The sequence below is a fragment of the Rhinatrema bivittatum genome, chromosome 5, assembly GCF_901001135.1.
Source record: "Rhinatrema bivittatum chromosome 5, aRhiBiv1.1, whole genome shotgun sequence".
Classification (NCBI taxonomy): domain Eukaryota; kingdom Metazoa; phylum Chordata; class Amphibia; order Gymnophiona; family Rhinatrematidae; genus Rhinatrema; species Rhinatrema bivittatum.
Genome location: NC_042619.1, coordinates 697717 through 721493, shown reverse-complemented (window position 1 = coordinate 721493; position 23777 = coordinate 697717). Strand labels below are relative to the sequence as shown.

At 48.7% G+C, this 23777-nt stretch overlaps 1 protein-coding gene across 1 annotated transcript in view; it reads right to left on the bottom strand.

Annotated features, from left to right (window-relative positions):
* Positions 1-23777, bottom strand: part of DCHS1 (dachsous cadherin-related 1) — a gene marked incomplete in the record, with an annotated part of 442608 nt that overhangs the window by 53273 nt on the left and 365558 nt on the right. Inside the window, 2 exon segments of the mRNA XM_029601883.1 lie at positions 2203-2357; positions 19619-19830. Of these exon segments, the coding sequence (XP_029457743.1) occupies positions 2203-2357; positions 19619-19830 (367 nt within the window).

Here is a 23777-nt window from a genome sequence, read left to right as displayed (position 1 = left end):
TCCGAGACCGGTTTCCAACGGGATAGCAAAGCTTTCTGTAATGGACGCATATGTGCAAAAGCCCATGGTCCCCAGAACTTGGAGGTAATCCCACGCTGTAGGAAGAAGCATGAAAAGGAGATTTCGGACCTGGTCCATCAGCTTGAATGCTTGAACGTCCGGAAAGAATGTCTTGCCAACTCGGGTATCGAAGTGAGCCCCCAGGAATTCCAAGACCTGAGAGGGCCGCAGATTGCTCTTGGGAAAGTTGACTATCCACCCCAGCGAAGTGAGTAGAGCTAGGACTCTGTCGACTGCCAGCTTGCATAGAGTCTCCGACTTGGCCCGCACCAGCCAATTGTCCAAATAAGGATGGACCAGGACCCCTTCCCGTTGGAGAGCAGCCGCCACCACCACCATGACCTTGGTAAATGTGCATGGTGCTGTGGCGAGACCGAAGGGCAGAGCCCAGAACTGGCCCAAGATGTCGAAACGGAGGTACCTCTGATGCTTGGCCCGGATTGGAATGTGTAAGTAGGCCTCCGTCAAGTCCAGGGAGGCCAGCTATTCCCCGGGGTGAACAGCCTCTATTACCGCCCTCAGGGTCTCTATCCGAAAATGAGGCACCTTGGGGGCTCGGATGACTCTCTTGAGTTCCAAAATGGGGCAGAATGACCATCCTTTTTCAGTACTACGGAGTAGATGGAATACTGGCTGGCGCCTTGTTTCTTCGTGGGGACTGGGACTATGGCCCCCAGCCCTTGCAGTCTGGGGAGAGTCTGGGATACGGCTGCCTGCTTCCGATGTCCGCATGGGGAGACTAAGTGCAGGTCCGATAGGTCTCGAGCAAATTCTAAAGCGTAGCCTTTCTCGATTATCTTGAGGACCCACTGATCCGACATGATTTTGGCCCATTCCTCAAGGAAAAGAGATAGACGACCACCTAAGTTTGGAACAGAGGAATGGGCCAGCCGAATCTCATTGGGAGGCGGGCTTGGCGGTGGGCTGCTGCGGGATGCCATCTCGGAAGATGCGGCGGCCTCGAAAGGACTGAGACCAGGAGGAGTTTCCCCTAGAGAAAGCCCCTCTCGACCGAGCATTATATCTCCGCTGACCCCGGAAGCAGGTACATGTAGGAAAGAAGGCAGTTTATGAACCTTGTTCTCACCCAAGGATTTAATAAGCTGCTCCAGGTCCTCGCCAAAAAGCAACTTACCTTTAAAAGGAAGTGTGCCCAACTGCGTCTTGGAAGAGGAGTCAGCCGACCAATTCTGGAGCCACAGGAGCCGTCTGGCCGAGACCGCTGAAGCCATCGCTTTCGTCTGGACGCGGAACATGTCGTAAAGGGCATCCGCCCCAATCGCTATAGCGCCTTTCAGCCTGCTCTGCCTCTGCAGAAGGGAGGTCCTGGGTGCTGAGGAATTGTTAAACCCACCTAAGGCATGTCTGCTGCATGAGACTGCTGCAGATAGATGCCCGAACTCCCAAGGCCAGGAATTCGAAGATGTGCTTGAGATAGAAAAGTCCCTGCTGGCAGCGCCGGGGAACAGACGTCCCGGAAGAGAGGCAGCTGTATAGGGGGAGTGACTGGACCACCAGTATTGCCCCACAGCCGAGGTATACCGGGAATAGGGAACCTAGGCTATTTCAAACAAGGGGCCAAGCCCCCCTAGGCTCCCCAAGAGCGAGGAGACAGAACTGTCTCCTGAGAGAGAAAAACAGAGTCCAACTTTCTTACATTTTTTTTTTTTAAACTGAAACTTAATTGGTAAGGAATAATAATACTTGCTTGATCCTGTTAGATTAGAATAAGAAAAGCCCCACAAGCAATGGCTAAGGAAGAAAAACAGGGAACCACAGGGTGAGCTGTCACATCTGCTGGAGACAGACAAATACTGAAGTGCTGCAGGGTGAGCACGGTCCTGATATAGGATACCTTTTCAGTTTTTCTCTGTCTCCATCTGCTGGACAGGAGGCTCAACCCACGGTCTGGACTGATCCGGGTACGTACAGGGAATGTGTTGTTAATCAAATCAAAAGGCATCACCTTACATACTTTTAGATTTCATTTGTTCCTATCTCCCGTTAATCGTGCTGTGACACTGACTCCCTTTGACCCCAGGAGCCACTCTCATGTGCTCCCCTTCTGCAGAGCCCTTCACCACACCCGCTAGGGCTCTGCTTCTCTGACCTTTCGCACTCTTCAGGATAAAGGTCACTTACTGGGTCTGAGACCAGATTTCCCGGTCTAGGATCGCTGCTGTGGTGATGGCTCCAGTTTGGGAATCGATATCATAGAGTCCTTTCATAGGCAAGGAATGGTTGATGGAATAAGTCAGCTGACCATTCTGACCCTGGTCCAAGTCATAAGCCAGCACCTGTGGGGAAAACAAGTTTCAAAGTAGCAAAACTGTGATGTGGGAGAATAAACAACCTTTAGAAGGATGGAGAGGTAGCATATAAATGAATGAAATAAATTAAATACAGCTAATGTAACCCCAATATTTAAAAAGAGATCCAGGGGCGATCCAGGAAACTACAGACCGGTTAGCCTGACTTCAGTGCCAGGAAAAATAGTGGAAAGTGTTCTAAACATCAAACTCACAGAACATATAGAAAGACATAGTTTAATGGAACAAAGTCAGCATGGCTTTACCCAAGGCAAGTCTTGCCTCACAAATCTGCTTCACTTTTTTGAAGGAGTTAATAAACATGTGGATAAAGGTGAACCGGTAGATGTAGTGTACTTGGATTTTCAGAAGGCGTTTGACAAAGTTCCTCATAAGAGGCTTCTAGGAAAAGAAAGAATCATGGGATAGGTGCCCATAAGAACATAAGAATATGCCATACTGGGTCAGACCAAGGGTCCATCAAGCCCAGCATCCTGTTTCCAACAGTGGCCAATCCAGGCCATAAGAACCTGGCAAGTACCCAAAAACTAAGTCTATTCCATGTAACCATTGCTAATGGCAGTGGCTATTCTCTAAGTGAACTTAATAGCAGGTAATGGACTTCTCCAATCCTTTTTTAAACTCAGCTATACTAACTGCACTAACCTCATCCTCTGGCAACAAATTCCAGAGTTTAATTGTGCGTTGAGTAAAAAGAACTTTCTCCGATTAGTTTTAAATGTGCCACATACTAACTTCATGGAGTGCCCCCTAGTCTTTCTACTATCCGAAAGAGTAAATAACCGATTCACATCTACCCGTTCTAGACCTCTATCATATCCCCCCTCAGCCGTCTCTTCTCCAAGCTGAAAAGTCCTAACCTCTTTAGTCTTTCCTCAAAGGGGAGTTGTTCCATCCCCTTTATCATTTTGGTAGCCCTTCTCTGTAGCTTTTCCATCGCAATTATATCTTTTTTGAGATGCAGCGACCAGAATTGTACACAATATTCAAGGTGTGGTCTCACCATGGAGCGATACATAGGCATTATGACATTTTCCGTTTTATTCACCATTCCCTTCCTAATAATTCCTAACATTCTGTTTGCTTTTTTGACTGCCGCAGCACACTGAACCGACGATTTCAATGTGATATCCACTATGACGCCTAGATCTCTTTCTTGGGTTGTAGCACCTAATATGGAACCCAACATTGTGTAACTATAGCATGGGTTATTTTTCCCTATATGCATCACCTTGCACTTATCCACATTAAATTTCATCTGCCATTTAGATGCCCAATTTTCCAGCCTTACAAGGTCTTCCTGCAATTTATCACAATCTGCTTGAGATTTAACATCTGAACAATTTTGTATCATCTGCAAATTTGATTACTTCACTTGTCGTATTTCTTTCCAGATCATTTATAAATATATTGAAAAGTAAGGGTCCCAATACAGATCCCTGAGGCACTCCACTGTCCACGCCCTTCCACTGAGAAAATTGTCCATTTAATCCTACTCTCTGTTTCCTGTCTTTTAGCCAGTTTACAATCCACGAAAGGACATCGCCACCTATCCCATGACTTTTTACTTTTCCTAGAAGCCTCTCATGAGGAACTTTGTCAAACGCCTTCTGAAAATCCAAATACACTACATCTACCGGTTCACCTTTATCCACATGTTTATTAACTTCTTCAAAAAAGTGAAGCAGATTTGTGAGGCAAGTCTTGCCTTGGGTAAAGCCATGCTGGCTTTGTTCCATTAAATCATGTCTTTCTATATGTTCTGTGATTTTGATGTTTAGAACACTTTCCACTATTTTTCCTGGCACTGAAGTCAGGCTAACCGGTCTGTAATTTCCCGGATCACCCCTGGAGCCCTTTTTAAATATTGGGGTTACATTAGCTATCCTCCAGTCTTCAGGTACAATGGATGATTTTAATGATAGGTTACAAAGTTTACTAATAGGTCTGAAATTTCATTTTTTAGTTCCTTCAGAACTCTGGGGTGTATACCATCCGGTCCAGGTGATTTACTACTCTTCAGTTTGTCAATCAGGCCTACCACATCTTCTAGGTTCACCGTGATTTGATTCAGTGCATCTGAATCATTGCCCATGAAAACCTTCTCCATTACGGGTACCTCCCCAACATCCTCTTCAGTAAACACCGAAGCAAAGAAATCATTTAATCTTTCCGCGATTGCCTTATCTTCTCTAAGTGCCCCTTTAACCCCTCGATCATCTAACGGTCCAACTGACTCCCTCACAGGCTTTCTGCTTCGGATATATTTTAAAATGTTTTTACTATGAGTTTTTGCCTCTACGGCCAACTTCTTTTCAAATTCTTTCTTAGCCTGTCTTATCACTGTCTTTTCATTTAACTTGCCAACGTTTATGCATTATCCTATTTTCTTCTGTTGGATCCTTCTTCCAATTTTTGAATGAAGATCTTTTGGCTAAAATAGCTTCTTTCACCTTCCCTTTTAACCATGCCGGTAATCGTTTTGCCTGCTTTCCACCTTTCTTAATGTGTGGAATACATCTGGATTGTGCTTCTAGGATGGTATTTTTTAACAATGACCACACCTCTTGCACACGTTTTACTTTTGTAGCTGCTCCTTTCAGTTTTTTTCTAACTATTTTTCTCATTTTATCAAAGTTTCCCTTTTGAAAGTTTAGCACGAGAGCCTTGGATTTGCTTACTGTCCCACTTCCAGTCATTAATTCAAATTTGATCATATTATGATCACTATTGCCAAGCGGCCCCACCACTGTTACCTCTCTCGCCAAATCCTGTGCTCCACTCAGAATTAGGTCTAAAATTGCTCCCTCTGTCGTCGATTCCTGAATCAATTGCTCCATAAAGCTATCATTTATTCCATCCAGGAACTTTATCTCTGTAGCGTGTTCCGATGATACATTTACCCAGTCAATATTGGGGTAATTGAAGTCTCCCATTATTACCGCACTACCAATTTGGTTAGCTTCCCTAATTTCTCTTAGCATTTCACTGTCAGTCTCACCATCTTGACCAGGTGCATGGTAGTATACTCCTATCACATGTCCTTTCATGGATTACAAACTGGCTAAAAGACAGGAAACAGAGAGTAGGAATAAATGGAAACTTTTCTCAGTGGAAGGGAGTGGTCAGAGGAGTGCCTCAGGGATCTGTATTGGGACCCTTACTTTTCAATATATTTATAAATGATCTGGAAAGAAATACGACGAGTGAGATAATCAAATTTGCAGATGACACAAAATTATTCAGAGTAGTTAAATCACAAGCAGATTGTGATAAATTGCAGGAAGATCTTGTGAGACTGGAAAATTGGGCATCCAAATGGCAGATGAAATTTAATGTGGATAAGTGCAAGGTGATGCATATGGGGAAAAATAACCCATGCTATAATTACACAATGTTAGGTTCCATATTAGGTGCTACTACCCAAGAAAGAGATCTAGGCATCATAGTGGATAACATTGAAATCGTCGGTTCAGTGTGCTGCGGCAGTCAAAAAAGCAAACAGAATGTTGGGAATTATTAGAAAGGAAATGGTGAATAAAACGGAAAATGTCATAATGCCTCTGTATCGCTCCATGCTGAGACCGTACCTTGAATACTGTGTACAATTCTGGTCGCCACATCTCAAAAAAGATATAATTGCAATGGAGAAGGTACAGAGAAGGGCTACCAAAATGATAAGGGGAATGGAACAACTCCCCTATGAGGGAAGACTAAAGAGGTTAGGACTTTTCAGCTTGGAGAAGAGACGACTGAGGGGGGATATGATAGAGGTGTTTAAAATCATGAGAGGTCTAGAACAGGTAGATGTGAATCGGTTATTTACTCTTTTGGATAATAGAAAGACTAGGGGGCACTCCATGAAGTTAGCATGGGGCACATTTAAAACTAATTGGAGAAAGTTCTTTTTTACTCAACGCACAATTAAACTCTGGAATTTGTTGCCAGAGGATGTGGTTAGTGCAGTTAGTGTAGCTGTGTTTAAAAAAGGATTGGATAAGTTCTTGGAGAAGAAGTCCATTACCTGCTATTAATTAAGCTGACTTAGAGAATAGCCACTGCCATTTGCAATGGTTACATGGGATAGACTTAGGTTTTGGGTACTTGCCAGGTTCTTATGGCTTGGATTGGCCACTAGGGATGTGAATCGTTTTTGACGATTTAAAATATCGTCTGATATATTTTAAATCGTCAAAAATCGTTAGGGCCACGATACAATACCAATTCCCCCGATTTATCGTCAAAAAATCGTAAATCGGGGGAAGGGGGAGGGCAGGAAATCCGGCACACTAAAACCCCCTAAAACCCACCCCCGACCCTTTAAATTAAATCCCCCACCCTCCCGAACCCCCCCAAATGCCTTAAATTACCTGGGGGTCCAGCGGCGGTCCGGAACGGCCTCCTGCAATTGAATCGTGTTGTCTTCAGCCGGCGCCATTTTTCAAAATGGCGGCGCAAAATGGCGGCGGCCATAGACCAACACGATTCGACTGCAGGAGGTCGTTACGGACCCCCCCTGGACTTTTGGCAAGTCTTGTGGGGGTCAGGAGGCCCCCCCAAGCTGGCCAAAAGTCCCTGGGGGTCCAGCGGGGGTCCGGAAAACGATCTCCTGCCGCGAATCGTTTTCCGTACGGAAAATGGCGCCGGCAGGACCCCCGCTGAACGACCTCACCGTGTGCCGGCTCACGATTTTCACGATACTTTAAACACCCAAACGGCAACAATACGATTCCCTCCCCCTCCCAGCCGAAATCGATCGTTTAGACGATCGAGGACACGATTCACATCTCTATTGGCCACTGTTGGAAACAGGATGCTGGGCTTGATGGACCCTTGGTCTGACCCAGTATGGCATTTTCTTATGTTCTTATCATTCTTAAACAAACTAAAACCTGCAGGCCCAGCCTCTCCCAGCACTGGTCACTGTGTATTACTCCTGGGGGAATTCTGCACAAAACTTGTAAAATTCTGCGCACAAAAACTTAAAATTTTGCAAAATTCTGCAAACTTTATATTGGTCAAAATAACACAATTTACATGACAGTCTTTAAGTAATTATATTTTCAATTAATACAGAAAAAAATTATTACTTAAAGATGCAGAATTTTTAAATATTTTGAGCGGAATTTCCCTAGAAATTCACTGTAAGATTGTCCCTTCCACTCGCTCTCCCTACTCCCCTGGCCACTTTACCCTCTCAAACCCCAATTACTCCACCTGCCAGTATCTCTCCCCTACACCTCTAGGCTCAACCCCTTCCACTCTATCACCAGTCCCAGAGTTTGACCCCGTTCTCAGTACTGGCCCCTCACACAGGATCCCTCTGACCCTTACTCTCTCTCACACATGCTCCCTCTCTCTAACACACATACACACACCCTCCTACAAGCTCCCTCTCTCACACACACACACATCCCCTCATACAGGGTCCCTCTCTCTTGCATACACACCCACACAAGCTCCCTTTCTCTGTCACACATACATCCTCACACAGGTTAACTATGTCTCTCTCTCACGCTCCCCTTCACACAGGCTCTGTCTCACATATACACAATCCCTTCACACAGGCTAGCACCCTCACATACACACGATCCCTTTTTCATACACACGCGCTCCCAATCTCTCACACACATACACACGCCTTCACAATCTCCTCATATAGGCTCCCTCTCTCTGAAACCCACACTCAAGCATCCCTCCCTGCTCTCTTACCTCTCATGTACTCTCTCTCACCCCCTGCTCTCTCTCACCCTCCCCTCTGTGACAGCCCTCCCCTCTCACACACACATACATGTTCTCTCACACCAGGGCCTTCCATCTTCTTTGGGAGCAGAGTGCATCCCGTGGCACACATGGGCCTTCGTTTCACGTGCTCCATTCACGGCAGTCTCCTCTGCTATTTTCTGCGCAGAATTTGGCAATTCTGCACAGGGGGTGAATTCTGCGCGAATTCTACGCTCCAGAGTAGCGCAGATTTCCCCCAGGACTAGTGTGTGGAGGAAGCTCACAGCTCCTGCAGCCTCAGCCTCTCCCCACAAAGTCACTGCAGGGAACGGTACAGTAGCACTGAGTGTATGGAGGAAGCTCACAGCTCCTGCAGTCTCAGCCTCTCCCCACACAGTCACTCAGGGAACAGTACAGTAGCACTGAGTGTGTGGAGGAAGCTCACAGCTCCTGCAGCCTCAGCCTCTCCCCACACAGTCACTGCAGGGAACGGTACAGTAGCACTGAGTGTATGGAGGAAGCTCACAGCTCCTGCAGTCTCAGCCTCTCCCCACACAGTCACTGCAGGGAACGGTACAGTAGCACTGAGTGTATGGAGGAAGCTCACAGCTCCTGCAGCCTCAGCCTCTCCCCACACAGTCACTGCAGGGAACGGTACAGTAGCACTGAGTGTGTGGAGGAAGCTCACAGCTCCTGCAGCCTCAGCCTCTCCCCACAAAGTCACTGCAGGGAACGGTACAGTAGCACTGAGTGTATGGAGGAAGCTCACAGCTCCTGCAGTCTCAGCCTCTCCCCACACAGTCACTGCAGGGAACGGTACAGTAGCACTGAGTGTATGGAGGAAGCTCACAGCTCCTGCAGTCTCAGCCTCTCCCCACACAGTCACTGCAGGGAACGGTACAGTAGCACTGAGTGTGTGGGGGAAGGTCACAGCTCCTGCAGCCTCAGCCTCTCCCCACACAGTCACTGCAGGGAACGGTACAGTAGCACTGAGTGTATGGAGGAAGCTCACAGCTCCTGCAGTCTCAGCCTCTCCCCACACAGTCACTCAGGGAACAGTACAGTAGCACTGAGTGTATGGAGGAAGCTCACAGCTCCTGCAGTCTCAGCCTCTCCCCACACAGTCACTCAGGGAACAGTACAGTAGCACTGAGTGTATGGGGGAAGGTCACAGCTCCTGCAGTCTCAGCCTCTCCCCACACAGTCACTGCAGGGAACGGTACAGTAGCACTGAGTGTGTGGGGGAAGGTCACAGATCCTGCAGTCTCAGCCTCTCCCCACACAGTCACTGCAGGGAACGGTACAGTAGCACTGAGTGTATGGAGGAAGCTCACAGCTCCTGCAGTCTCAGCCTCTCCCCACACAGTCACTGCAGGGAACGGTACAGTAGCACTGAGTGTGTGGGGGAAGGTCACAGCTCCTGCAGCCTCAGCCTCTCCCCACACAGTCACTGCAGGGAACGGTACAGTAGCACTGAGTGTATGGAGGAAGCTCACAGCTCCTGCAGCCTCAGCCTCTCCCCACACAGTCACTGCAGGGAACAGTACAGTAGCACTGAGTGTATGGAGGAAGCTCACAGCTCCTGCAGTCTCAGCCTCTCCCCACACAGTCACTCAGGGAACAGTACAGTAGCACTGAGTGTATGGAGGAAGCTCACAGCTCCTGCAGCCTCAGCCTCTCCCCACACAGTCACTGCAGGGAACGGTACAGTAGCACTGAGTGTATGGGGGAAGGTCACAGCTCCTGCAGCCTCAGCCTCTCCCCACACAGTCACTGCAGGGAACAGTACAGTAGCACTGAGTGTGTGGGGGAAGGTCACAGCTCCTGCAGTCTCAGCCTCTCCCCACACAGTCACTGCAGGGAACGGTACAGTAGCACTGAGTGTATGGGGGAAGGTCACAGATCCTGCAGCCTCAGCCTCTCCCCACACAGTCACTGCAGGGAACAGTACAGTAGCACTGAGTGTGTGGGGGAAGGTCACAGCTCCTGCAGTCTCAGCCTCTCCCCACACAGTCACTGCAGGGAATGGTACAGTAGCACTGAGTGTGTGGGGGAAGGTCACAGCTCCTGCAGTCTCAGCCTCTCCCCACACAGTCACTGCAGGGAACGGTACAGTAGCACTGAGTGTATGGGGGAAGGTCACAGATCCTGCAGCCTCAGCCTCTCCCCACACAGTCACTGCAGGGAACAGTACAGTAGCACTGAGTGTGTGGGGGAAGGTCACAGCTCCTGCAGTCTCAGCCTCTCCCCACACAGTCACTGCAGGGAACAGTACAGTAGCACTGAGTGTGTGGGGGAAGGTCACAGCTCCTGCAGTCTCAGCCTCTCCCCACACAGTCACTGCAGGGAACGGTACAGTAGCACTGAGTGTGTGGGGGAAGGTCACAGCTCCTGCAGTCTCAGCCTCTCCCCACACAGTCACTGCAGGGAACAGTACAGTAGCACTGAGTGTGTGGGGGAAGGTCACAGCTCCTGCAGTCTCAGCCTCTCCCCACACAGTCACTGCAGGGAATGGTACAGTAGCACTGAGTGTGTGGGGGAAGGTCACAGCTCCTGCAGTCTCAGCCTCTCCCCACACAGTCACTGCAGGGAACGGTACAGTAGCACTGAGTGTATGGAGGAAGCTCACAGCTCCTGCAGTCTCAGCCTCTCCCCACACAGTCACTCAGGGAACAGTACAGTAGCACTGAGTGTATGGAGGAAGCTCACAGCTCCTGCAGCCTCAGCCTCTCCCCACACAGTCACTCAGGGAACAGTACAGTAGCACTGAGTGTATGGAGGAAGCTCACAGCTCCTGCAGCCTCAGCCTCTCCCCACACAGTCACTGCAGGGAACGGTACAGTAGCACTGAGTGTATGGAGGAAGCTCACAGCTCCTGCAGTCTCAGCCTCTCCCCACACAGTCACTGCAGGGAACGGTACAGTAGCACTGAGTGTATGGAGGAAGCTCACAGCTCCTGCAGCCTCAGCCTCTCCCCACACAGTCACTGCAGGGAACGGTACAGTAGCACTGAGTGTATGGAGGAAGCTCACAGCTCCTGCAGTCTCAGCCTCTCCCCACACAGTCACTGCAGGGAACGGTACAGTAGCACTGAGTGTATGGGGGAAGCTCACAGCTCCTGCAGCCTCAGCTTCTCCCCACACAGTCACTGCAGGGAACGGTACAGTAGCACTGAGTGTATGGAGGAAGCTCACAGCTCCTGCAGCCTCAGCCTCTCCCCACACAGTCACTGCAGGGAACGGTACAGTAGCACTGAGTGTATGGAGGAAGCTCACAGCTCCTGCAGTCTCAGCCTCTCCCCACACAGTCACTGCAGGGAACGGTACAGTAGCACTGAGTGTGTGGGGGAAGGTCACAGCTCCTGCAGCCTCAGCCTCTCCCCACACAGTCACTGCAGGGAACGGTACAGTAGCACTGAGTGTATGGGGGAAGCTCACAGCTCCTGCAGCCTCAGCTTCTCCCCACACAGTCACTGCAGGGAACGGTACAGTAGCACTGAGTGTATGGGGGAAGCTCACAGCTCCTGCAGCCTCAGCCTCTCCCCACACAGTCACTGCAGGGAACGGTACAGTAGCACTGAGTGTATGGGGGAAGGTCACAGATCCTGCAGTCTCAGCCTCTCCCCACACAGTCACTGCAGGGAACGGTACAGTAGCACTGAGTGTGTGGAGGAAGGTCACAGCTCCTGCAGTCTCAGCCTCTCCCTGCAGGATTGCTAAGTGTGGGGAAAGCACTGCAGGAAATGATGCAGGAGCAGGACTTTGGGGAAAATGCTTTGCTTGTATCATTAATTGTTCAAGCAGGCAGGCTGGAAATCGCCCTTTGTGAGTGAATGGAGAGAATGTTCCTTGGGACTGTTTTTGCTGTGGCTCTTTAATTCGTTGCACAGATGCAGAGTCTCAGCTTCCCTTGCCATAGCTGGTGAGCGGGCAGGAAGAGAAGCTATCAGAGGAGAGCGAGAGCTGTTTTTAAAGCTGGTTTCTGGCCAAATAAAAGTAGTGAGAAATACAAGGTTATGCAGGCTGCGAGCAACACGAATGTTACATAATCTGGTCACAGATGTAGAGAGGTTTATTATGAATGACGCCCAAACAGACATCAAGTCTATAGAGTAATCCAGGGCTAGGCTGAGTGGAGGGATTAGCAATATTCTCTCGTCTCATACCCACAATCTGTCCTCACTCTGAAAACTTCTACCATTCATTTTTAAATCAATTTAGCATTGCACGCAGAACTAATACTGCTGGCAAAATGTTCCCAGATTTTACCACTGAGTAAACCTGCTGCGTTGTGGAGGTGAAGCATGCAGACCTAACTCTGAGAGGATGCTCTTCTGTGGCGTTTGTTGCTCTTTTGGTCCTTCTGGTTAAGATTTGAGTGCAGGACTGGACCTAGAGGCTGGAAATGTTGTCTTCAAGGCTGACAACAACAACTAGTACAATATTAGGTGGTGTCGGGGAAGAGGGTGAGGTTAAGGGTCTAGCTGTCCAATTCTATGCAAAAAATAAAATCACAGAAACAAAATTTGACAGCAGATTAAGGACCATAAGGTGCCATGAAGTCTGCACAATGTTCTTCCTGGTTCAATGCCAGAAACCCCAACTAATGACTCAATTTCTGTTCATATCTATGCCATAAAGCATATTCTGAGCATATCCCAGGCTTTACCTCTCACTCCCCCACAGCTAAGGATCCTCTGTGCTTATCCCAGGCTTTACCCCTCACTCCCCCACAGCTAAGGATCCTCTGTGCTTATCCCAGGCTTTACCTCTCACTCCCCCACAGCTAAGGATCCTCTGTGCTTATCCCAGGCTTTATCCCTTACTCCCTCACAGCTAAGGATCCTCTGTGCTTATCCCAGGCTTTACCTCTCACTCCCTCACAGCTAAGGATCCTCTGTGCTTATCCCAGGCTTTACCTCTCACTCCCCCACAGCTAAGGATCCTCTGTGCTTATCCCAGGCTTTACCTCTCACTCCCCCACAGCTAAGGATCCTCTGTGCTTATCCCAGGCTTTACCTCTCACTCCCTCACAGCTAAGGATCCTCTGTGCTTATCCCAGGCTTTACCTCTCACTCCCCCACAGCTAAGGATCCTCTGTGCTTATCCCAGGCTTTACCCCTCACTCCCCCACAGCTAAGGATCCTCTGTGCTTATCCCAGGCTTTACCCCTCACTCCCCCACAGCTAAGGATCCTCTGTGCTTATCCCAGGCTTTACCTCTCACTCCCTCACAGCTAAGGATCCTCTGTGCTTATCCCAGGCTTTACCCCTCACTCCCTCACAGCTAAGGATCCTCTGTGCTTATCCCAGGCTTTACCTCTCACTCCCCCACAGCTAAGGATCCTCTGTGCTTATCTCAGGCTTTACCTCTCACTCCCCCACAGCTAAGGATCCTCTGTGCTTATCCCAGGCTTTACCTCTCACTCCCCCACAGCTAAGGATCCTCTGTGCTTATCTCAGGCTTTACCCCTCACTCCCCCACAGCTAAGGATCCTCTGTGCTTATCCCAGGCTTTACCTCTCACTCCCTCACAGCTAAGGATCCTCTGTGCTTATCCCAGGCTTTACCTCTCACTCCCCCACAGCTAAGGATCCTCTGTGCTTATCCCAGGCTTTATCCCTCACTCCCTCACAGCTAAGGATCCTCTGTGCTTATCCCAGGCTTTACCTCTCACTCCCCCACAGCTAAGGATCCTCTGTGCTTATCCCAGGCTTTATCCCTCACTCCCTCACAGCTAAGGATCCTCTGTGCTTATCCCAGGCTTTACCTCTCACTCCCCCACAGCTAAGGATCCTCTGTGCTTATTCCAGGCTTTACCCCTCACTCCCTCACAGCTAAGGATCCTCTGTGCTTATCCCAGGCTTTACCTCTCACTCCCTCACAGCTAAGGATCCTCTGTGCTTATTCCAGGCTTTACCTCTCACTTCCCCACAGCTAAGGATCCTCTGTGCTTATTCCAGGCTTTACCTCTCACTCCCTCACAGCTAAGGATCCTCTGTGCTTATCCCAGGCTTTACCTCTCACTCCCCCACAGCTAAGGATCCTCTGTGCTTATTCCAGGCTTTACCTCTCACTCCCTCACAGCTAAGGATCCTCTGTGCTTATCCCAGGCTTTACCTCTCACTCCCCCACAGCTAAGGATCCTCTGTGCTTATCCCAGGCTTTACCTCTCACTCCCTCACAGCTAAGGATCCTCTGTGCTTATCCCAGGCTTTACCCCTCACTCCCTCACAGCTAAGGATCCTCTGTGCTTATCCCAGGCTTTACCCCTCACTTCCCCACAGCTAAGGATCCTCTGTGCTTATCCCAGGCTTTACCTCTCACTCCCTCACAGCTAAGGATCCTCTGTGCTTATTCCAGGCTTTACCTCTCACTCCCTCACAGCTAAGGATCCTCTGTGCTTATCCCAGGCTTTACCTCTCACTCCCCCACAGCTAAGGATCCTCTGTGCTTATCCCAGGCTTTACCTCTCACTCCCCCACAGCTAAGGATCCTCTGTGCTTATCCCAGGCTTTACCTCTCACTCCCTCACAGCTAAGGATCCTCTGTGCTTATTCCAGGCTTTACCTCTCACTCCCTCACAGCTAAGGATCCTCTGTGCTTATCCCAGGCTTTACCTCTCACTCCCCCACAGCTAAGGATCCTCTGTGCTTATCCCAGGCTTTACCCCTCACTCCCTCACAGCTAAGGATCCTCTGTGCTTATCCCAGGCTTTACCTCTCACTCCCTCACAGCTAAGGATCCTCTGTGCTTATCCCAGGCTTTACCTCTCACTCCCCCACAGCTAAGGATCCTCTGTGCTTATCCCAGGCTTTACCCCTCACTCCCTCACAGCTAAGGATCCTCTGTGCTTATCCCAGGCTTTACCTCTCACTCCCTCACAGCTAAGGATCCTCTGTGCTTATCCCAGGCTTTACCTCTCACTCCCTCACAGCTAAGGATCCTCTGTGCTTATCCCAGGCTTTACCTCTCACTCCCCCACAGCTAAGGATCCTCTGTGCTTATCCCAGGCTTTACCCCTCACTCCCTCACAGCTAAGGATCCTCTGTGCTTATCCCAGGCTTTACCCCTCACTCCCCCACAGCTAAGGATCCTCTGTGCTTATCCCAGGCTTTACCCCTCACTCCCTCACAGCTAAGGATCCTCTGTGCTTATCCCAGGCTTTACCTCTCACTCCCTCACAGCTAAGGATCCTCTGTGCTTATCCCAGGCTTTACCTCTCACTCCCTCACAGCTAAGGATCCTCTGTGCTTATCCCAGGCTTTACCTCTCACTCCCCCACAGCTAAGGATCCTCTGTGCTTATCCCAGGCTTTACCTCTCACTTCCCCACAGCTAAGGATCCTCTGTGCTTATCCCAGGCTTTACCTCTCACTCCCTCACAGCTAAGGATCCTCTGTGCTTATTCCAGGCTTTACCTCTCACTCCCTCACAGCTAAGGATCCTCTGTGCTTATCCCAGGCTTTACCTCTCACTCCCTCACAGCTAAGGATCCTCTGTGCTTATCCCAGGCTTTACCCCTCACTCCCTCACAGCTAAGGATCCTCTGTGCTTATCCCAGGCTTTACCTCTCACTCCCCCACAGCTAAGGATCCTCTGTGCTTATCCCAGGCTTTACCTCTCACTCCCTCACAGCTAAGGATCCTCTGTGCTTATCCCAGGCTTTACCTCTCACTCCCCCACAGCTAAGGATCCTCTGTGCTTATCCCAGGCTTTACCTCTCACTCCCCCACAGCTAAGGATCCTCTGTGCTTATCCCAGGCTTTACCTCTCACTCCCTCACAGCTAAGGATCCTCTGTGCTTATCCCAGGCTTTACCCCTCACTCCCCCACAGCTAAGGATCCTCTGTGCTTATCCCAGGCTTTACCTCTCACTCCCTCACAGCTAAGGATCCTCTGTGCTTATCCCAGGCTTTACCCCTCACTCCCTCACAGCTAAGGATCCTCTGTGCTTATCCCAGGCTTTATCCCTCACTCCCTCACAGCTAAGGATCCTCTGTGCTTATCCCAGGCTTTACCTCTCACTCCCCCACAGCTAAGGATCCTCTGTGCTTATCTCAGGCTTTACCTCTCACTCCCCCACAGCTAAGGATCCTCTGTGCTTATCCCAGGCTTTATCCCTCACTCCCTCACAGCTAAGGATCCTCTGTGCTTATCCCAGGCTTTACCTCTCACTCCCCCACAGCTAAGGATCCTCTGTGCTTATCCCAGGCTTTACCCCTCACTCCCCCACAGCTAAGGATCCTCTGTGCTTATTCCAGGCTTTACCTCTCACTCCCTCACAGCTAAGGATCCTCTGTGCTTATTCCAGGCTTTACCTCTCACTCCCTCACAGCTAAGGATCCTCTGTGCTTATCCCAGGCTTTACCTCTCACTCCCCCACAGCTAAGGATCCTCTGTGCTTATTCCAGGCTTTACCTCTCACTCCCTCACAGCTAAGGATCCTCTGTGCTTATCCCAGGCTTTACCTCTCACTCCCTCACAGCTAAGGATCCTCTGTGCTTATCCCAGGCTTTACCTCTCACTCCCCCACAGCTAAGGATCCTCTGTGCTTATCCCAGGCTTTACCCCTCACTCCCTCACAGCTAAGGATCCTCTGTGCTTATCCCAGGCTTTACCTCTCACTCCCTCACAGCTAAGGATCCTCTGTGCTTATCCCAGGCTTTACCTCTCACTCCCTCACAGCTAAGGATCCTCTGTGCTTATCCCAGGCTTTACCTCTCACTCCCTCACAGCTAAGGATCCTCTGTGCTTATCCCAGGCTTTACCTCTCACTCCCTCACAGCTAAGGATCCCCTGTGCTTATCCCAGGCTTTACCTCTCACTCCCTCACAGCTAAGGATCCTCTGTGCTTATCCCAGGCTTTACCCCTCACTCCCCCACAGCTAAGGATCCCCTGTGCTTATCCCAGGCTTTACCCCTCACTCCCTCACAGCTAAGGATCCTCTGTGCTTATCCCAGGCTTTACCTCTCACTCCCCCACAGCTAAGGATCCTCTGTGCTTATCCCAGGCTTTACCCCTCACTCCCTCACAGCTAAGGATCCTCTGTGCTTATCCCAGGCTTTACCTCTCACTCCCTCACAGCTAAGGATCCTCTGTGCTTATCCCAGGCTTTACCTCTCACTCCCCCACAGCTAAGGATCCTCTGTGCTTATCCCAGGCTTTACCCCTCACTCCCTCACAGCTAAGGATCCTCTGTGCTTATCCCAGGCTTTACCTCACTTCCCCACAGCTAAGGATCCTCTGTGCTTATCCCAGGCTTTACCTCTCACTCCCCCACAGCTAAGGATCCTCTGTGCTTATCCCAGGCTTTACCCCTCACTCCCTCACAGCTAAGCATCCTCTGTGCTTATCCCAGGCTTTACCCCTCACTCCCTCACAGCTAAGGATCCTCTGTGCTTATCCCAGGCTTTACCTCTCACTCCCCCACAGCTAAGGATCCTCTGTGCTTATCCCAGGCTTTACCCCTCACTCCCTCACAGCTAAGCATCCTCTGTGCTTATCCCAGGCTTTACCCCTCACTCCCTCACAGCTAAGCATCCTCTGTGCTTATCCCAGGCTTTACCCCTCACTCCCTCACAGCTAAGGATCCTCTGTGCTTATCCCAGGCTTTACCTCTCACTCCCCCACAGCTAAGGATCCTCTGTGCTTATCCCAGGCTTTACCTCTCACTCCCCCACAGCTAAGGATCCTCTGTGCTTATCCCAGGCTTTACCCCTCACTCCCCCACAGCTAAGCATCCTCTGTGCTTATCCCAGGCTTTACCTCTCACTCCCTCACAGCTAAGGATCCTCTGTGCTTATCCCAGGCTTTACCTCTCACTCCCCCACAGCTAAGGATCCTCTGTGCTTATCCCAGGCTTTACCCCTCACTCCCTCACAGCTAAGCATCCTCTGTGCTTATCCCAGGCTTTACCCCTCACTCCCTCACAGCTAAGCATCCTCTGTGCTTATCCCATGCTTTACCCCTCACTCCCTCACAGCTAAGGATCCTCTTCAATTTGGGCAAGGTTAGTTGGGTTCTCTGTAAGCAGGTTGAGAACCTTCAATTTGGGCAAGGTTAGTTGGGTTCTCTGTAAGCAGGTTGGGAACCTTCAATTTGGGCAAGGTTAGTTGGGTTCTCTGTAAGCTGTTGGGAACCTTCACTTTGGGCAAGGTTAGTTGGATTCTCTGTAAGCAGGTTGGGAACCTTCAATTTAGGCAGTTGTTGGGTTCTCTGTAAACTGGCTGAGATTTTTAATTGCAGCTAAGGTTAGTTGGATTCTCTGTAAGCAGGTTAGGATTCCTCAGTTTGGGCAAGGTTAGTTGGGTTCTCTGTAAGCAGGTTAGGATTCCTCAGTTTGGGCAAGGTTAGTTGGGTACTCTGTAAGCTGGCTGAGATTTTTAATTGCAGGTAAGGTTAGTTGGATTCTCTGTAAGCAGGTTGGGAACCTTCAATTTGGGCAAGGTTAGTTGGGTTCTCTGTAAGCTGGCTGAGATTTTTAATTGCAGGTAAGGTTAGTTGGGGTCTCTGTAAGCTGTTTGGGATCCCTCAGTTTGGGCATGGTAGGTTGGGTTCTCTGTAAGCAGTTTGCAATCCCTTAGTTTGGGCAAGGTTAGTGGGTTCTCTGTAAGCAGGTTGGGAACCTTCAATTTGGGCAAGGTTAGTTGGGTTCTCTGTAAGCAGGTTGGGAACCTTCCAATTGGGCAAGGTTAGTTGGGTTCTCTGTAAGATGGCTGAGATTTTTAATTGCAGGTAAGGTTAGTTGGGTTCTCTGTAAGCAGGTTGGGATTCCTCAGTTTGGGCAAGGTTAGTTGGGTTCTCTGTAAGCTGGCTGAGATTTTTAATTGCCGGTAAGGTTAGTTGCGTTCTCTGTAAGCAGGTTGGGATTCCTCAGTTTGGGCAAGGTAGGTTGGGCTCTCTGTAAGCAGTTTGCAATCCCTTAGTTTGGGCAAGGTTAGTTGGGTTCTCTGTAAGCTGGCTGAGATTTTTAATTGCAGGTAAGGTTAGTTGGGTTCTCTGTAAGATGGCTGAGATTTTTAATTGCAGGTAAGGTTAGTTGGGTTCTCTGTAAGCAGGTTGGGATTCCTCAGTTTGGGCAAGGTTAGTTGGGTTCTCTGTAAGCTGGCTGAGGTTTTTAATTGCAGGTAAGGTTAGTTTGGTTCTCTGTAAGCAGGTTGGGATTCCTCAGTTTGGGCATGGTAGGTTGGGTTCTCTGTAAGCTGGCTGAGATTTTTAATTGCAGGTAAGGTTAGTTGGGGTCTCTGTAAGATGGCTGAGATTTTTAATTGCAGGTAAGGTTAGTTGGGTTCCTGTAAGCAGGTTGGGAACCTTCAATTTGGGCAAGGTTAATTGGGTTCTCTCTAAGCAGGTTGGGAACCTTCAATTTGGGCAAGGTTAGTTGGGTTCTCTGTAAGCTGGATAAATTACATAAGAATATAAATTAATTGAGTTCTTTGTAATTTGGTTGGGATTACTCTGTTTGGTTAAGGTTACTTATACGCAATACTTGATTCATGCTTACCTGTATAACTGGAGAGCCGTAACCCTGTGCCTCCCAGATAAATGCTACATAGTTCTGCAGTTGGAAACGAGGTAGATTGTCGTTCATGTCTTGCAAGTTTAGGTTGATGACCATAAAGCCATAGGAAGAAGAAGCCTCAGCCTGAATGACCAAACGTAGCTTTGGAATAAATTCAAAGTCCAGACTGGCTGAGTTGTGAACTGAGATTTCTCCTGAGATGTAAAAGGAGAAATATTTCTTAACAACATAGAAATATACAAATGTTATGGCAGAGGAAGTTATCACAAAAGTCAATGAAATATCTGCATTAACCCAAACAGCAATGAAAATTACAACTTTGTTAAGAATAAAGCAATCTTGTAGGACATCATAATAAGCTCTACCAGCCTCAGACCTTCATTGCTTTTTCAATAATCATCGGTCCAATAAGATGCATATTTTTTGAGAATTTTTTATGCAAATAAAATAATAATCAACTTGTGTATGCATTGCTTTCGTATGCTATAATCCTAACTGTCCCCAACAAGCGCTGTATTTTGAAGTGAGATACTGCTTCAGGGGATTTTCTCAGTGAGATTATATACATCCATCATTGTTTGAACCCGGTGCGTGCCAGGGACAGTTTGGATTATAGCACAAGAAAGCAATGCAAAGATAACTATGGCAGAAAAAGACCATATAGCCTATGTTGTCTGCCAGCTATATAAACTGCTCAGTTCTCTAATCCCTTTGAGTCCCTAAGAAGTCTTCTGTGTTTGTTTTTATCTCCATCTTGATTGGGAGGCCGTTTTATGCACCCACTACCTTCTCTGTAAAGAAATGTTTCCTGAATCTATCCCCTTTGACCCTCATCCCATGACCCCTTGTTCTAGAGCTTCCTTTTCAGTGAAAGAGTCCCGCCTCTGGTGCATGGAAACCTTTGAGATAGTTAAATGCCTCTATCATATCTCCCCTATCTTGCCTTTCCTCTAGGGTAAGAACATAAGAACATGCCATACTGGGTCAGACCAAGGGTCCATCAAGCCCAGCATGCTGTTTCCAACAGTGGCCAATCCAGGCCATAAGAACCTGGCAAGTACCAAAAAACTAAGTCTATTCCATGTTACCGTTGCTAATAATAGCAATGGCTATTCTCTAAGTCAACTTAATTAATAGCAGGTAATGGACTTCTCCTCCAAGAACTTATCCAATCCTTTTTTAAACACAGCTATACTAACTGCACTAACCACATCCTCTGGCAACAAATTCCAGAGTTTAATTGTGCGTTGAGTAAAAAAAAAAACTTTCTCCGATTAGTTTTAAATGTGCCACATGCTAACTTCTTGGAGTGCCCCCTAGTCTTTCTATTATCCAAAAGAGTAAATAACCAATTCCCATCTACCCGTTCTAGACCTCTCATGATTTTAAACACCTTTATCATATCCCCCCTCAGCCGTCTCTTCTGCAAGCTGAACAGCCCTAACCTCTTTAGTCTTTCCTCATAGGGGAGCTGTTCCATTCCCCTTATCATTTTGGTTGCCCTTCTTTGTACCTTCTCCATCGCAATTATATCTTTTTTGAGATGTGGCGACCAGAATTGTACACAGTATTCAAGGTGCGGTCTCACCATGGAGCGATACAGAGGCATTATGACATTTTCCGTTTTATTCACCATTCCCTTTCTAATAATTCCCAACATTCTGTTTGCTTTTTTGACTGCCGCAGCACACTGAACAGACAATTTCAATGTGTTATCCACTATGACGCCTAGATCTCTTTCTTGGGTTGTAGCACCTAATATGGAACCTAACATTGTGTAACTATAGCATGGGTTATTTTTCCCTATATGCATCACCTTGCACTTATCCACATTAAATTTTATCTGCCATTTTGATGCCCAATTTTCCAGTCTCACAAGGTTTTCCTGCAATTTATCAGTTGTTTAGATCTTTAAATTTCTCCTCAGATGCTTTACAACAAAGACCTCTGACCATTTTAGTAGCCATGCTCTGGTCGAACTCCAACTGGATTATATTCTTTGAAAGTGTGGTTTCCAGAACTGTACACAGGGTTCCAAATTAGGTCTCACCAGGTTTTTATATGAGCCAATTCACCTCCTATTCTTTGCAGCCCATTCCTCTCCCTATGCTCCCAGTGCAAGGTCTTCAGGTATAAAGTACTCATGGCAGTTTGAAAGGTGCCCTTTAAAGGAAAATTGGTTCTTACCTGCTAATTTTCGTTCCTGTAGTACCAAGGATCAGTCCAGACCGCTGGGTTGTGTCTCCCTTCCAGCAGAGGGAGTCAGAGAAAAAAAAACTGAAAAGGCACCCCTCTTAACCTGGTGTGCCACCTGCGATCCCTCAGTATGTACGATATCAAAGCAGAATAACAATAAAGGAGAAGAAATCCCCAAATATAACAACCAGTGGCTACAACACAACGCGTGGTAAAACAAACAAACCGTACCGCTGCATAACATATCAATCAAGAAGATGCCTTCCCATGCCTATAAAGAACTCTGCCGAGGTAAGAAGAAGGAAGAAAACATACAGAAAAAATGGACTCTCCAAAAAACTCAAGGGCGGGCGTCTGGACTGATCCTTGGTACTACAGAAACGAAAATTAGCAGGTAAGAACCAATTTTCCTTTCCCTGTATGTACCAGGATCAGTCCAGACCGCTAGGATGTACCAGAGCTGCCCTAATTGGGGTGGGATCTGGAGAGTCCCGCACGAAGAACACTGCTGCCAAAACAGTCGACCTCCGGATCCCGGACGTCCACACGATAATGTTTCGCAAAATTATGCGAGGATTTCCAAGTGGCTGCTCTACAAATCTCCTGCGGCGAGACTGACTGGCTTTCTGCCCAAGAAGCCGCTTGAGACCTGGTAGAGTGCGCTTTTCAAGCCTTCTGGTATGGCACGCCCAGCGCAAAGATAAGTGGAGGAAATGGCCTCCTTCAACCACCTAGCAACCGTAGCTTTGGATGCCTTGTGTCCCTGTCTAGGACCAGTCAATAAGGCAAACAAAAAATCTGATAATCGAAAAGCATTGGTCACCTCTAGATAGCGAAGGAGAACCCGGCGCACATCCAACTTATGCAGATCCTTATCCATCTCAGAAGTCGGATCCAAATTCAGGAAAGCTGGTAACTCTACCGTCTGATTGACATGAAAAGCCGATACCACCTTGGGCAAGAAGGAGTGAACGGTCCGCAGTGAAACTCCGGAATCCGAAATACGAAGATACGTATCCCGACACAACAAAGCTTGAAGCTCTGAAATTCGCCGTGCGGAGGTAATGGCTACCAAAAAAACCAGTCTTGAGTGTCAAATCCTTCAACATAGCCCACTGGAGGGGCTCAAATGGAAGACCACATAAGCCCTTAAGAACTAAATTCAAGCTCCAGGCAGGACAAATTTGTCGAACCGGTGGGTGCAAATGCTTGGCCCCCTTCAAAAAACGGGACACATCTGGATGATCTGCCAGCGAAAAACCATCAATCTTGCCCCGCAGGCAACCCAGTGCCGCGACCTGGGAGAGAACTGCAAGCTTGACCTTTCTTCAGCCCCTCCTGCAGGAATGATAGGATATGTGCCACCGAAGCCAGATGTGGGGGGATGTTCAAACCTTGGCACCAAGAAGCGAAAAGTCTCCAAACACGAATATAGGCCAACGACGTGGACGATTTCCGTGCTTGCAAGAGGGTAGAAATAACCGAATCCGAATATCCCCTCTTCCTCAATTGCCTCCTCTCATAAGCCAGGCCGCTAGACAAAAGCGATCCGCTCGATCTAAAAATACTGGACCTTGTCGAAGAAGATTCGGAAGATGGGTGAGACGCACCAAACCGTCGATCGCCAACGAGATCAGATCCGCAAACCACGGCCTTCGGGGCCACTCTGGGGCTACCAGAATGACAGACCCCACGTGGTTCTCTATCTGACGCACAATCTTGCCCACTAGTGGCCAAGGCGGAAACACATACAGTAGTACGCCGCGAGGCCACGGAAGGACAAGAGCATCCACTCCTTCCGACCCATGGTCTCTCCGACGACTGAAAAACCGGGGCACCTTTGCATTTGTCTGAGTTGCCATCAGGTCGAGGTGTGGAACCCCCCCACGACAAGTGATCAGCCGGAAGGCTGCGGACAATTCCCACTCGCCGGGATCTAGATGCT